The sequence below is a fragment of the Sciurus carolinensis genome, chromosome 1, assembly GCF_902686445.1.
Source record: "Sciurus carolinensis chromosome 1, mSciCar1.2, whole genome shotgun sequence".
NCBI classification, from domain to species: Eukaryota; Metazoa; Chordata; class Mammalia; order Rodentia; family Sciuridae; genus Sciurus; species Sciurus carolinensis.
The window spans coordinates 79,865,002-79,878,893 of record NC_062213.1 but is presented as its reverse complement, the minus strand read 5'-3'; the positions used below and the strand labels follow the sequence as shown (position 1 = coordinate 79,878,893).

At 36.4% G+C, this 13,892-nt stretch overlaps 1 protein-coding gene across 2 annotated transcripts in view; it reads right to left on the bottom strand.

Moving 5' to 3' along the window:
* The window catches only part of Tcea1 (transcription elongation factor A1), a 35,730-nt gene extending 28,671 nt beyond the window's left edge, over nucleotides 1-7,059 (bottom strand). The window contains exon 1 of one of the 2 annotated variants that reach the window (XM_047516291.1): nucleotides 6,810-7,059. In XM_047516291.1, coding sequence (XP_047372247.1) covers nucleotides 6,810-6,872 — 63 coding nt within the window. In that variant the 5' untranslated portion in view covers nucleotides 6,873-7,059. The remainder of the gene's footprint in view (nucleotides 1-6,809) is intronic. The other variant, XM_047516284.1, reaches the window with a different exon arrangement.
* Nucleotides 7,060-13,892: the final 6,833 nt, after the last annotated feature.

Here is a 13,892-nt window from a genome sequence, read left to right as displayed (position 1 = left end):
ACACACACAAAAATCACATCATTTATTCATGTAAGAACAAAGATACACATATGCATAAAAACATAAACAGTGTCTCTCAAATGGGGTTTGAAACTCATCAGAAGATCATAAAATTCATTTATGGATCACAGGTTCTCACCAGTACTTTTGAAGTAATTTATATGTACTGTTGTGTGAAAGTATTTGTTTATATGTATATTCTAAATAGAAATGTAAAATTTCCAAATTTCCATGGAGAATACCTGCCTGAGAAAGGAACCAACCCTGAGAAAGTGGGAATGAGGTCCAAAGATGCTGCAGCACTCATGCACACAGAGAGTAACAAAGGGCATCACTGCTAGAATTTTTATTAGGTTTTTCTGTATCTCACTGTCTGTCAGTCTGTCACAAGAACACACTGTTTACCTGATTCCTGCATAGTAGATAGGAGTTGAAACTGAAAGAAAATTCAAAATTAAGATCTATGTTAAGCCTATAATCCTACCCATTGCCAATTCTCATCTGGAGTCAAAAGCTTTACCATGTAGATGATGAAGAGGGACCAAATAAATGACTCATAGCAGAATTACTGAAAGCACCTAAAGTTAAAAGAGGAATAAAATTAGATGAGAACCAATAGCACCACCTATAGTTTTTGGCCAAACATTTCAATTGGATACTCATTTAATCTCACTTCATCTCATATTTAGAGTATTTACTTAATGCACTATATTTAGACACATCATCTACCAGAAACAGAGGAAAAACTATTAAATTATATAACTTTTTTTAAACTTTTGGTTACTGAAAGAATTTCTTAGACTTGGAATTTTTAATTATGTCACTTTTTATATATATATAAAATAAAAGTAAGCAAAACAAACTGAAAAAGTATTAATAAAAATACTTCACATTCAGAATCAGGTGCTTATGAATCTTTTTTTTTTTTAACTCAGAGTCAACAATATCTGTTTCTAGCCCCCAAAGAGTTTTATCAAAAATACTAGGAATTCATAAGAGAAGGCATAAAAGAGCTAAACACCATTAGCTCTCAGGCTGCCTTTGTAGTACACAAAGCAACTTTTCACCTCTACTGCTGTTCACAACCATTTAGTCCCTCAGGGTTCAAGAGCACTCCACTAATGTTTCTCAGATTTTCTTCTAAGCCAATAACATCCATTCCACAAGTTTTAATGCTGGGTTTGACATTCTGCTTGTGAAAGTACATTACAACAGCCATCTGGTCAACAATATTGGTAACATCTTACTTCTCAAAATAACTAAAATCTGAAAACTAGGTACCTTACAAATCAACAAAACATAGCATATCCCAGAAAAATAAAAAGTCCCAGAGAAGGTCCCTCACTACGTACCCTAAAGGAATAAGCAAGAACTTTCATGATATCCTTTTTCCTAAATAAAAATCAAATAAAGGCTTCCAGCTATGAAATTATTCCATATTGAAATTGATTCACATTAGATCTCACCTTCCAGAATAAAATAGCAATAACTTTTCTTCTGGCAACATAAATAAAGGTCATTCTATTTCATTTATTTTTATTTTTGTGTGGTGCTAGGGATTAAACTCAGGGCCTTGAACACTCTGGGCAAGCAAGCACTCTGCCACTGAGAATACATCCCCTGCCTCCTTTTTATTTTACTGTTTACTATTTTATTGTTATTTTGAGACAGGTTCTCACTAAGTTGCCCAAGCTGACTCAACTTGCAATCCTCCTGCTTCAGAATCTCAAATAGCTGGGATTACAGACAAGGTCCACAGCACTCGGCTAGATCATTTTAACTTAATTCAGTACCTCAAAAATAAAATTTTAAGTTCAATAGGAATTACAAAACAGGTTACTACAAAGGGTTTTAATAACTCACTACTTACAGATACTTTCTGATCTTAAAATGCTATAAATTTTTTTATTCAGAGACATTGAAAAACTTTAAAGAAGAAAACTTACATCAACTTATAATTTATTATTTAACAAGAATTTCTACAGCATTACATTTTGGGAAGCAAATGAGGTCTTCAATTGCTTATTTGCAAATCCCAAAACCAAAAACCTTCAAAAACCAAAAAGTTATAGATTTCTCACAGTTTTTAATAATTTGTTTGGTAGCAAAACCTAATCTTCACAGATAAAAAGCTATCCCACTTAATGTAGGAGTACTGCACTTCACTTATGGAAATGTTAACATTTGATTACTAAAAACCACCCAGATTCTACTAGGGAGTGTTCTGTAATATATGATGATATACCATATTATTTCATAAAATCTGAAAAATTGGGAATTCCTTAATATATCAGACCCCAATGGCTTTAATAGATGTGGACCTGTATCCTCTATCTACCATGGCCATAACTTCCTCCCACATCTCTGTTAACTTTCTGATCCATTTCCGACTACAGATCAATTAGAAAGGAAGAAAAAAATCATACTTCTAGGATTTTCTTAAAAAGGAGTGTCTCTCCTGAGGTTTATATAATGCCATCCAGCATACATGAAGTTGATTCTTCTAACACATCAGCAATGTGACATATGTTTTAAGTTGTTTGACAAAAAGAAGTAATAGATTTGCATTAATTTCATTACTTTCCTTTCTATTCAGAACTCTTTAGTGAAATTAGTTTTAGAGATACAGGTTTTGGCAGTAAGGAAAAAGCTACATTAACACTGATAGGATTAAAAAACCCTATAAACCTTTTCTCATAATTACACTGTTTTCTAACCAATTGAGACAATATTTTAGTGCTGAAGATGGAGCTCAAATGCAGAAAGTTTGCCCAGCATGCACAAGGCCCTGGGTTCAATTCCTAATATTATGATGATGATAATAATAATAATAATAATAATAATTCACTTGTTTCTTTAAGAAACAACTATGATGATCAAAATGAGTGCAACTGGCAAAAAGCAGAAGATTACTGACATTATTTTAGTGACAACACCTTTGGTGTTTACTGTGTGCCTGGTAGTGTGTGAAATAACTTTACATGTATTATTTCATTCCACCTTCATATTCAACACTATGGACACAGGATATCTAGTATCTTTATTTTGCAAATGAGAAAAATAGAAACCATGAAATATTAAGAAACTTGAACAAGGTCATATGATTACTAACTAGAAAAGGTGAAACTTTCTCATTTCTGTCAAATTATACTCTATTGCCTCTCAACAAATACTCATTAATACTATGTACAAAGTTCTGTTCTGTGCCAAGGATACAGCAGTGCACAAGACGGAAACTTTCTGACTTCACAGAATTTTATTTTATTTTGGTACTGTGGTTTGAACCCACAACCTGACACTCTACCTCTGAGCTATTACCCCCAGGCTCAGGCAATTTTAAAATGAACAGAAATCTTCAACCATCCACTTCAAATTCTCCATTACACAGGAAGAAAAAAAAAAAAGGAAGGAAAAGAAAAGAAACTTCAACCCAGAAATGGCCAACATCACACCGGTGAGTAATATAACAGCAAGTACAAAAACTAGTCCTCTGACTCTCATATCACCACTCTTTCCATTCTACTAGTCCACCAGTAGCTGTGCTGCTCTGTGAACTCAAGAGAACACTACCAAATAAGAAGCTGCATTCTATCCTTTTCCAATCATTGCTTGCCTGCAAACGTCAAGCTGATTATATTGCAACATCTCCTATAGATAATGATGCAAGAGAAAGAAAGATTCCACCCTATAACTTTCAAAGTTATATTTAGCTCACAGTACTGGCTGAAAACTAAACTATAGCTATCACACTATTTTATTATGTTATGAGGTGCTTCTGTAAATAGAAATAAGTGCTTTTACAAAACACAATATTCAAATTTGTACTGAGTGCCCAGTACGTACAAGACAGTAAGATACAAACATTCCTCTCAAGGAGATATAAAAAGGGAACAAGAGAGGTCTTAACAAGTAAGAACATGGCTATATAGAGGTTCAAATTCATGCTCTTGTTTCCTAATTTTATGATCTTGGGAACATCATATGTCCTTGTTAAGTTTCAACTTCTTCAAAGGCATAATCACTGACATGAATAGGTGAAATGGTCAAACGAGACAAAAGATGAAGTATCAAAATAGAGAGAGGGCCTGACATATAAATACCACAAAGGTAAGTAAGTACTGTTACTTGGCACAAAGTGTGGTTTTATCCCCCAAGTGCTGCGGACCTGGCCTGTACTCCCAGTTACTCAGGAGGCTGAAGCTGGAGGATCACAAATTGGAGGCCAGCCTCAGCAACTTAGAGAGACCCTGTCTCAAAGAAAGAAAAAAAAAGGTACTGGGTTCAATCCCCAGTACCACACACACACAAAAAAAGTGTCAGTTTTTTGGAGTACTATTCAACAATAACAATGAAAATGAAGTCATATTAACCTTCAAAACATTATATACAAAGTGAAAGAAGCCCGTCCCTGATACGAAACTTCTACAACAGGCGAACACCTAGAGACAGAAAGTATATAGTGGTGCCTGCCAGAGTTTTAACTTCCTAAACTCTCATTTTTAGGATGGGAATAATACTTATCTTGCAAAGCTGTCTGAGCAATAAAGGAGCTAAGGTAAGTAAGTACTGTTACTTGGCAGAATATCTGGCTGAGTAACATTGGGAATATTTTTATTTTTACCTAAGTGTGACATCTGCAGTTCTATCAAAATAAAATGATATCCAAAAACAGCACTTAAATTTGTCAAATGAGATAACAACTATTACTCTTCAAGCAAAGTTTCCTCTCATCATATAAAAATACAAAATATAACACATGAGAGAAAATCCACACACCACAGGGGGAAAAAAAATCTTCCTTATTTCTACAACCCCCAAACAACTTCTGAACATTTAGAAAGCTATCTGTGGGTTGATTATGTAGTTTAGGGAGAGGGAAGGCGTGTCTTTCTGACCTTTCTCTTTATTTCATCAGCCTGTCTGAATTTCTAAAGGATAGACAGGAAAATGAAAGAGAAACAAACAAAAAAAAATTTTAAGCCAGTTTTACCTTTCTTTGGGGGAGGAGGACAAGTTTTCATATTAAGTTTTGAACTATCGGAAAACTTATTTTTTAAGAAAAACTGGACTTGAAGATTACCTGGCGTTTATCCTTATTCTCCCCCAGATGTATTATTAAAGATCAATTTGAGATCTGAAGATAAATACATACTTCTCTTCTTCATACTTGTCCACTAAGAAATTACTCATTTTAAGAAATGTATTATTACAAAGAAAGGGAATAAAGAAAATCAAATGCCTAATGTATTAGATGATTAAAGGATACACACATAGTCTGAATTAAGAGAAAAAAATCATGCATTTTCCCCCCATGACAGCTTCTACTGTGGGAATCTTGAGAACTCCAGGAAGAGAGGAAATTTCCCAATTTAAAAATTTCAAAATAACAGAATGTTAAATCTATCAGGTAACCAGAATTCATCACTTGTGGTGAAGAATAAAATAGGTTGAACCAATTTTTTAAAAAAATGGCACAGGTAATATTTGGAACAGAAAACAAACAGGAAATACTTTAAAAGGCCAAACTTGCAAATACAGATTATCAGGGCATGAAATAAAATGCTGGGTAATGCACCTGCTGAAGAAGAAAAGAGGAACAGAGGATGTTTGAAATCTTAAATATTTAGCGTTAACACTAATTCCTAATCTCAATGATGATGTGGAAAGCATGCTTACAGTAGAAAACCCGTTTCCTGGCTTAAATAGGAGCACTTAATGTCTGACTCAGTTTCTTAAACTGTAAAGTAGATATTCCTTATGTACCCACAGCTGTGTTATGAATCACAAAAGAATTTTGCACAAATGGTTTGCAACTCAAAAGTGCTGTGCGATTCAGAGCATCATCCCTTTTCTTTTTCACAATCATTTGACACGAAGTTTATTTCATAAGTGAGAGAAAATTATTTCAGGTACATCCATAGTGAAAATGTGCTGAGCAAGGAGAAACAAATTCAGGTGAAGACCATCATGAAAGTTTAGCTAAAAGATGACTCTAAAGCCAAGGGATTGAAAATGGTACACAGAAGTGAACAAAAAGTAGAAACTAGTCGTACGACGATCTCTCACACACTAAAAGAGAACATGTTCACATTAACACATATCAATAACAAGATCAAGACAGCGGTATTAACGGTAAGTCACTCAGAAAGTACCCAGAAATATTTATCCAAATCCACCTACCAGCAGCACCCTGGTTAGTGTGTGTGCTTTAATCACATCTCTTTTGTACGCCAAGATCCACTTTTTAAAAAAATGTGTAGCCACTTGCATGAGACTGGCAAGTTGTACCTTTTTAATTACTAAAGAAGCCTGTAACGTAGTTTCGATAAACAAATACATGCTTAACCTTCTTCAAATGTTAAGATCCGGGAGATTTACATTTTATCACCTAATACCTAAAACCGGATCAGAAACCTCAATTTGAAGCAATTTCTAGTGGTTAACCACCGATCAGCGCAGGGTATTCTTCCAAACAGTGGGACTTTTCTTGACTCTTCGATTCTTACACAACATAAATGAGGTTTTAGTACCACTGAAGTTTAAAATCACAGGAGAATGTGCCCTAATTCCCAACTCGATCAGGCTCTTTGCGCTGTTCCAACAAGGAGGGACCAAGAACCGGCCTTAACGCCGGTGGGCGCGGGACCCGCGCGCCCTCTCCACGCCGCCTTTCCGAGCACTCCGGCGCGGCTGGAGCCGGGTTGCGGCGCGGGAGTCTCCAGGACCGGGTGTGGAGGGTCAGGGGAGCCCTCAGGGCCGCGGCCCGGTCGACGCGGCCTCCCTCCCAGCCCGCGCCCCGTGGCGCTCACCGCGTTCTTCTTCTGCACCATCTTGTCCATCTTCTTGGCAATACGAACCACCTCATCTTCCATGGCTCCGGCAGGTCTTCCCCACGCCCAACCCGCTGGGGACGGGAAGCGGGCGAAGCTGGCGCTAAGGAGACAGCAGAAAACGAGCTAGACGATCAGCGAACCCCACCACAGCAGGCCGGGCCTAGGCCCTTCCTCACACACCAGCCCAGCGGCAGCGGCGGCGGCGACTGCGTCGGAGGCTCCTCCCCCGAAGACAGCGCCGGTCGAACTCGGCGCGCGCCGTGCAGGCACTACCAATCGCCCGCCGATATCTGAGAAGGGGCGGGACGAGCTGACTCCCGCCAGGCAGGCGTCGATCCAGGCGCCAGCAAAAGGGCGGCGGGCTAGTCACTCCGCCTGCCTCCCGCCAGTAAGTCCTGAAAGGCGGAGCGTTTTGTCACTGCCTTGGGCTCTGACTCCGCCTTCTCAGGGAGCGAGGGTTTCACCTTCCCGCCCCTCCAGGCACCGTGTAATGGTAGAAACCACCCAGGACCAAGTACCTTCAAACTGAGGCCAATTCTTAGGAACTTTGGTGATCTTTAAAATTTGTTAGAACCGGAGCACTTTCACCAAGGTAGACGGCTGTCGTGAAAAACACTCCCTTCACACCCCACTATTACACGAAATTGTTTAAAACGTTTCATAAAAGTTACATCTTTTCACAGTTACAACGTTCATAAACTCTTGAGAACTGAGACCCAAACTTGAAAATAACATGTTGAATATAATTGAATAATAGTTGATAGAAACCTGATCAAAGAAATTTAGGCCTCTCTCATCTACTTATGGAAATTGATATCTGTAAGGGTTAAGACTAACAAAAGACAAGGTAGAAAAATGACAGGTATGTTGCTAAAGTGGAGAGTATAGGCACCTTCAAAAGGTCTTTGCCCAATTATACCTTTTACAACCAATTCATGCTATTTGCAGTCACAATCCCACTCGAATTTTAATTACATTCATCAAAATCTACCGCCTAATAATATTCTTTCCAGACCAACAAAACAGATTTTTCCTAATTGATTCACTTCTTGGGGGGAAGTGGATTAAAATCGTTTGGACCATTTATTTTATTTATTTTTTAAATTATTTTTTATTGTTAACGTCTAACTTAAATTGTGGAAAGAATATGAGAAGTACCTGGTTTTAAAGTATTTATTGAATTTGTCTTAACAATTTTCATTAATATACTGTCCTGAAAAAGAATTTATATTCTGTAAGGCAAATACTAAATTCTGTATAGCCAGAGGTTGTACTGGACCAATGTTTGTATCCATGTTTGCTGTCTACTTGGTGCATCAGTTAATGAATATGTTCTTTTTAAATTCCATTTAGCCAGTTACAGTGGTCCACACTAGTAATCCCTGCTAGTGGAAAGGTGAAAACAAGGAGGATCTCAAGTCTAAGGCTAATCTGGACAGCTTAGTGAGATTCTGTCTCAAAATAAAAAATAAAAAGAGCTTGGGATGTAACTCAGTGGTAGAACACCTGCCTAGCATGCCCAAAGCCCTGGGTTCCATGGGGAAAGGGAACCTTATAGATTTGTATGTGTTTTTTTCCAGTAATTTAATAATTATGTCACTTGTGGTTCTTCCCCCCACCAAAGAATCAGTTGATTGTTTTTATACTGTGGTTAAAATGCACATCAAATTTATCATTTTAGCTATTTTAAAGTGTACAATTTAGTGGCATTTATAAAGAGGATAGTGTTGTACAGCGATCTCCACAAGATAGTTCCCAAAATTTTCCAAAAATCTTGATCACCTCAAAAAGCAGCCCTGTGCCAGTTAGGCATTCACTCTTCATTCTGTCCTCCCAACTCTTGGCAACCACTAATCTGCAACCACTACTATTTCATATCAATGGAATCAATATGTCACCTTTTCTACTGACTTTTTTCACTTAGCATAATGTTTCAAGGTTTACCTACAGTGCAGTATGTATCCATATTTCATTCCTTTTTATTACTCAATAGTATTGCATTATGTGTATATACCATGTTTTGTTTGTTAAATTAATGGTCATATGAGTTGCTTCTACCCAAATTTCATGCACATTTTCACTCTTGTAAATAATGCTGTTATGAACATTCCCATACAATGTTTTGTATGAACACCCATTTTCACTCCTATGGAACATGTACCTAGAAGTGGTACATATGCTGGGTACATATGTACCTACAATACCTACAAAATACTGGGTCATATTGTAATCTGTATTTAAATTTAAAGAACTGTCAATCTGTTGTTCCCAGCAGCTGCACATTTCACATCCCCACTAGCAATGTATTAAAATTCTAATTACTTCACATTCTTGTCAACAATTGGTTTTGTCCATTTTTTAAATTCTAACCATCCTAGTAGGTGGAAAGTGGTATCTGATTTTAACATGATTTGTATTTCCCTAATGACTCATGATGTTTGGCAAATTTTCACGTATTTGTTGGCCATTTGTATATATTCTTTGCCCAGTTCTAAACTGGATTCTCATTTTCTTATTGAGTTGTAACAGTTCTTTTTATGTTTTGAGCACTAGATATATGATTTGCAAACATTGTTCCCATTCTGTGGGTTTTTAAAAGATTCTCAGGCTGGAGAGATAGCTCAGCTGGTAGAGTGCTTGCCTCACAAGCATAAGGCCCTGAGTTTGATCCCCAGTACCGCAAAAAAAAAAAAAAAAAAAAAAAAATTCTCTTGATATTTACCTTTCCAATTTTATCAAAGTCTAATTCATCTATTTTCTTTTGTTACCTTGTGTTCTTGGTGTCAATCTCAGAAACAATTAAAGATCATGAATATTAATCATTGCCATTTTAACAATATTAAAACTTCCAATCATTTTAAATGAAATGTCTTCCCGTTTGTTGAAATCTAATCTAATTTTTGGTCTCTTTTTTTGTAATTTTCGGTGAATGATTTTTACACTGATGAAATTTATTCCTAAGTATTTTATTTTTTGGAATGCTGCTATAAATGGAATTATTTTCTAGTTTTCCTTCCAAATTGTTCATTGCTAGTGTATACAAATACAACTAATATTTTTGTGTTGATGTTTTATCCATCAAATTTGCTAAATTGGTTTATTAGCTCTAATAGATTTTGGTTTTTTGTTTTTGTTTTGGTACTGAAGATTGAACCTAGTTGTGCTATACACTGAGCTACATGCCCACCCCTTTTTATTTTTATATTTTGATACTGGCAGTGAACCCAGGGCTCATTCCCAGTCCTTTTTATTTTTATTTTTTTATTTTGTGACAGGGTTCTACTAAGTTGCTGAGGCTGGCTACCAACTTATAATCCTCCTGTCTCTGACTCCTGGTGTCTTGGTTTACAGGCATATACTACCATGCCCATAAAAGAATTGCTTTTATAGCAGTTTTTTATTTGCAATACATTTTGTCTTTTATTTGTATAGTCATCCCAGCTCTCTTTTAGTTGCTATTTTCATGGAACACCTCTTTTCTATTCTTCTACTTTTAATTTATTTGTATCTTTAGATCTGAAGTGTGTCTCTTATAGATATCATACAGTTTAATCTCTTTTTTTAAAAAATCAATTTTACCAATCTTTGCCTTCCAGTTGAATAGTTTATTCCTGTTATGGGTTAAGTGTTTGAGTTCTCACCACCCAACTTTGTATGTTGAAGTCCTACTCCTCAATGTAGTATTTGGAGATGGGGACTGGGAGGTAATTAGGTTTTGATTAGGTAATCAGAATGGGACCATAATGATGGGATTAGTGCACTTATAAGAAAATGAAGATAGACCTCTCCATAAACACACATGAAGAAAGGCTACATGGATACACAATGAAAAAGAGGTTGTCTACTAGCCTGGAAGTAGGTCCTCAATAGATGCTAAATCTACCTACACCTTGGACACCAGAACTGTGAGAAACAAATTTCTGTTGTTTGACCTACCCAGACTAGTCTATTTTGTCATATGTATATATAAATTTATTTTTGTCCTCAATTGCTTCTATTTCTTCCTTTTTTCTGATTCAGTTTTAGTAGTATACCATTTTATTCCTTTCTCATTTCCTTTTATGAATTTTTAAAATTCCTTTCTTAGTGGTTACCATGAGGATTATGATTAACATAAATTTATAATAATTTTATTTAAATAATATCAGTTTAATTTTAATAATATGAAAATGCTCCACTCCTTTACATTTTGATACTTCCTGTTTTGTGTAGTCTCAAATTTTCTCAAATTAAATATCTATACAATGTTTGTCCATCAACAGATTTATAACTAACATTTTATGCATTTTGTGTTTTAAATTAAACATAGATTCAAAAAAAGAGGAGTCACAAGTCAAAAGTATAATACTGACACTTATTTTTCCCTATGTAGTTACCTTTTGGTCTTCTTATTATGGCTCAAGTTACCGCTAGTTTCCTTTTTACTTCAGACTGAAGGACTCCTTCAGCATTTCTTGAATGACAGGTCTATTAGCAATTAATTCCTTTAATTTTTTTCAGTATGTGAATATCTTAATTTTTCCTTAATTTTGAAGAACAGTATTGCTGTATAGAATTGTTCATTAGTATATTTTTTCTTTCAGCACTTTAAATATATATCATCTCATTGTTTACCGAGAATATTTTTGAGGAATCCTTGTATACGATTAGTTGCCTTACCTGTACTGCTTTCAAACTTCTCTTTTTATCTTTCCACAGTTTGACTACAAGTGGCTTATTGTGGATAGCTTTCAGTTTTTTCTCCTTGGAATTCAATGAGGTTCTTGCATGTGTAGATTCATATGTTTCATCAAATTTAGAATTTTAGGCTCCATTATTTCTTCGATTATTCTTTCTGTTCCCTCTCTTTTCTGTCTTCTAAGAATCCCATTTGTGTGTATGTTGGTACACTAGATAGTGTCCCAAAAGTTTCTTAGGCTCTGTTAATTCTCCTCCTTTTTTCTTTCTGTTCCTTAGACTGGATAATTTCAATTATCCTGTCTTTAAGTTGCTGACTCTTTTTCTGCCTATTCAAATTGGCTGTTGAACTCTTTTAGTAAATTTTTCATTTCATTTATTTTTTGTTTTAGCCCTCAATATCTATTTGGTTCCTTTTCATAATTTTATCTCTCTATTGACATTCTCTAGTTATTGAGTATTATGGTTTGGATCTGAAATGTCCCCCCTCAAGCTCATTTGTTGAAAGCATCCCCAATGCAGGGTCAGAGGTGGGGATTTTAGGCAATGATTAGGGCTCCGATTTATCAGTTAGCTGAATGGACTACTGGCAGGTAGGAACTAGTTGGAGAAAATAGGTCACTGGGGGGCTTGCCCTGAAAGACTTTATCTTTCTCCTGGTTTTTTCTCCCTTCCTCTCTCTCTCAACACCCCCCCCCCACCACCACCACCACTGTACTATATATCTGCCTTGGATCCAGCTGACCACATGAACTGAATCCTCTGAACCCATGAGCCAAAATAAATCTTTCCTCCTGTATTCTTGGGTATTTTGATCACAATGATGAAAAGCTAACACACTGAGATATTGTTCTTTTTGGTTTCTTTTGTTTGTCTGGATTCCTTGAGTCCATTGAGGTATATTTAAAACTGTTGATTTAAGTCTTTGCCAATTGAGTCCAGTGTCTGGACTTCCTTGAGGAGAGTTTAAATTTTTTTCTCTGTCAATGTGCCAGATTTCTTGTTTCTTGGTATGTTGTTTTAGTCAGCTTTCATCACTGTGACCAAAATAACTGAGAACAACAACTTAAAGAAGGAAAAATTATTTTGGCTCATGGTTTCAGAGTTTCAGTCCCAGGGTCAGGGTGATTCCATTGCTCTGGGGTTCATGTGAGGCAGAATATCATGATGGGAGGTTGTGATGAAGGAGGAACACTTCTGTGCTTATTGCAGCCAGGAAGCAAAGAGAAATGGGAAGAGAAAGGGGCAGAGCAGAAGATGAGCCTTTGCAGGAATCCTCAGCAAAGAAAAGACGAATAAAACATTGAGAAATTGTTCTCCTGATTTCTTTTGTTTGTCTGTGCCCTTTAGTTCATTGAGGCATATTTAAGACAGTTGATTTATGGTCTCTGCCTAGTAAGCCCAATGACTGGATTTCCTTAGGGAAAGTTTAAAATGTTTTTTTCTCCATCAGCAGGCCATATTTCTTGTCTTTTTGAAAAATATGCTTTGTATTTTTTGTTGAAAATGGACATTTTGAATATTGTAATTTAACTCTGGAAGAGATTGCTGCTTGTTATGGGGTATAGTTGGATGGGGTTTTTTTAGTTTGGTTTTTTTCTAACCTCTTTTTATAAATAAGTATTGTCATGCATGGTTACTGACATCTCTAGTTACCTTAATGTCCAGTTAGGGAGACATTCAGCAGAAGCTGAGTACAGGACAATGCACCTGTAGTGCCAGGGAGGCTTATCCCAGAAGTTTAAGACCAAACATAGCAAGACATCACCTCAAGAAAAAAATTATTTGGCAGTTTATTTCCTTAAATGCCCAGAGTAATCATCATCATCATCTCCCAGTCTCTGTAGTTGTTCTTTGTATTGGGGCATGTCTCTAATACTCACACTGGTCAGTTTACAACTCTGCTTTCACCTTCAGGTCCTGCTTGCCCAGGGCTTCAAGATTAGCCAGTAGTGAATGCTTAAGGCTTTCTCACATCTTTTCCGAACATGTGCCCTGCCTAAACGTGCACATAGCCTTCTAGATTTTCAGAAATATGTGGAAACTTTTCAAAGCCTTTAATCCCCAGAGTATCTCACTCCTGAGCCTCTCTTCCCAGACTTTTTGGTGTGTATATTGTTTATTCCAATTTATATCCTTTGCCCCAAATGATAGTGATTGGCTCATTTGTCTTTATTTTTTATTTACTCATTTATTTATTTATTTTTTGGCAGTGCTGGGGATTGAACCCAGGGCCTTGTGCTTTTGAGGCAAGTACTTTACCAACTGAGCTATCTCCTCAGCCCCTGTCTTTACTTTTTGACCAACATTGTCTGAGTAGCCACTTTTACACCCTGAGAGTTCTGAGTTAGATGACATAAAGGCATATCCTTTGGGTTAGTC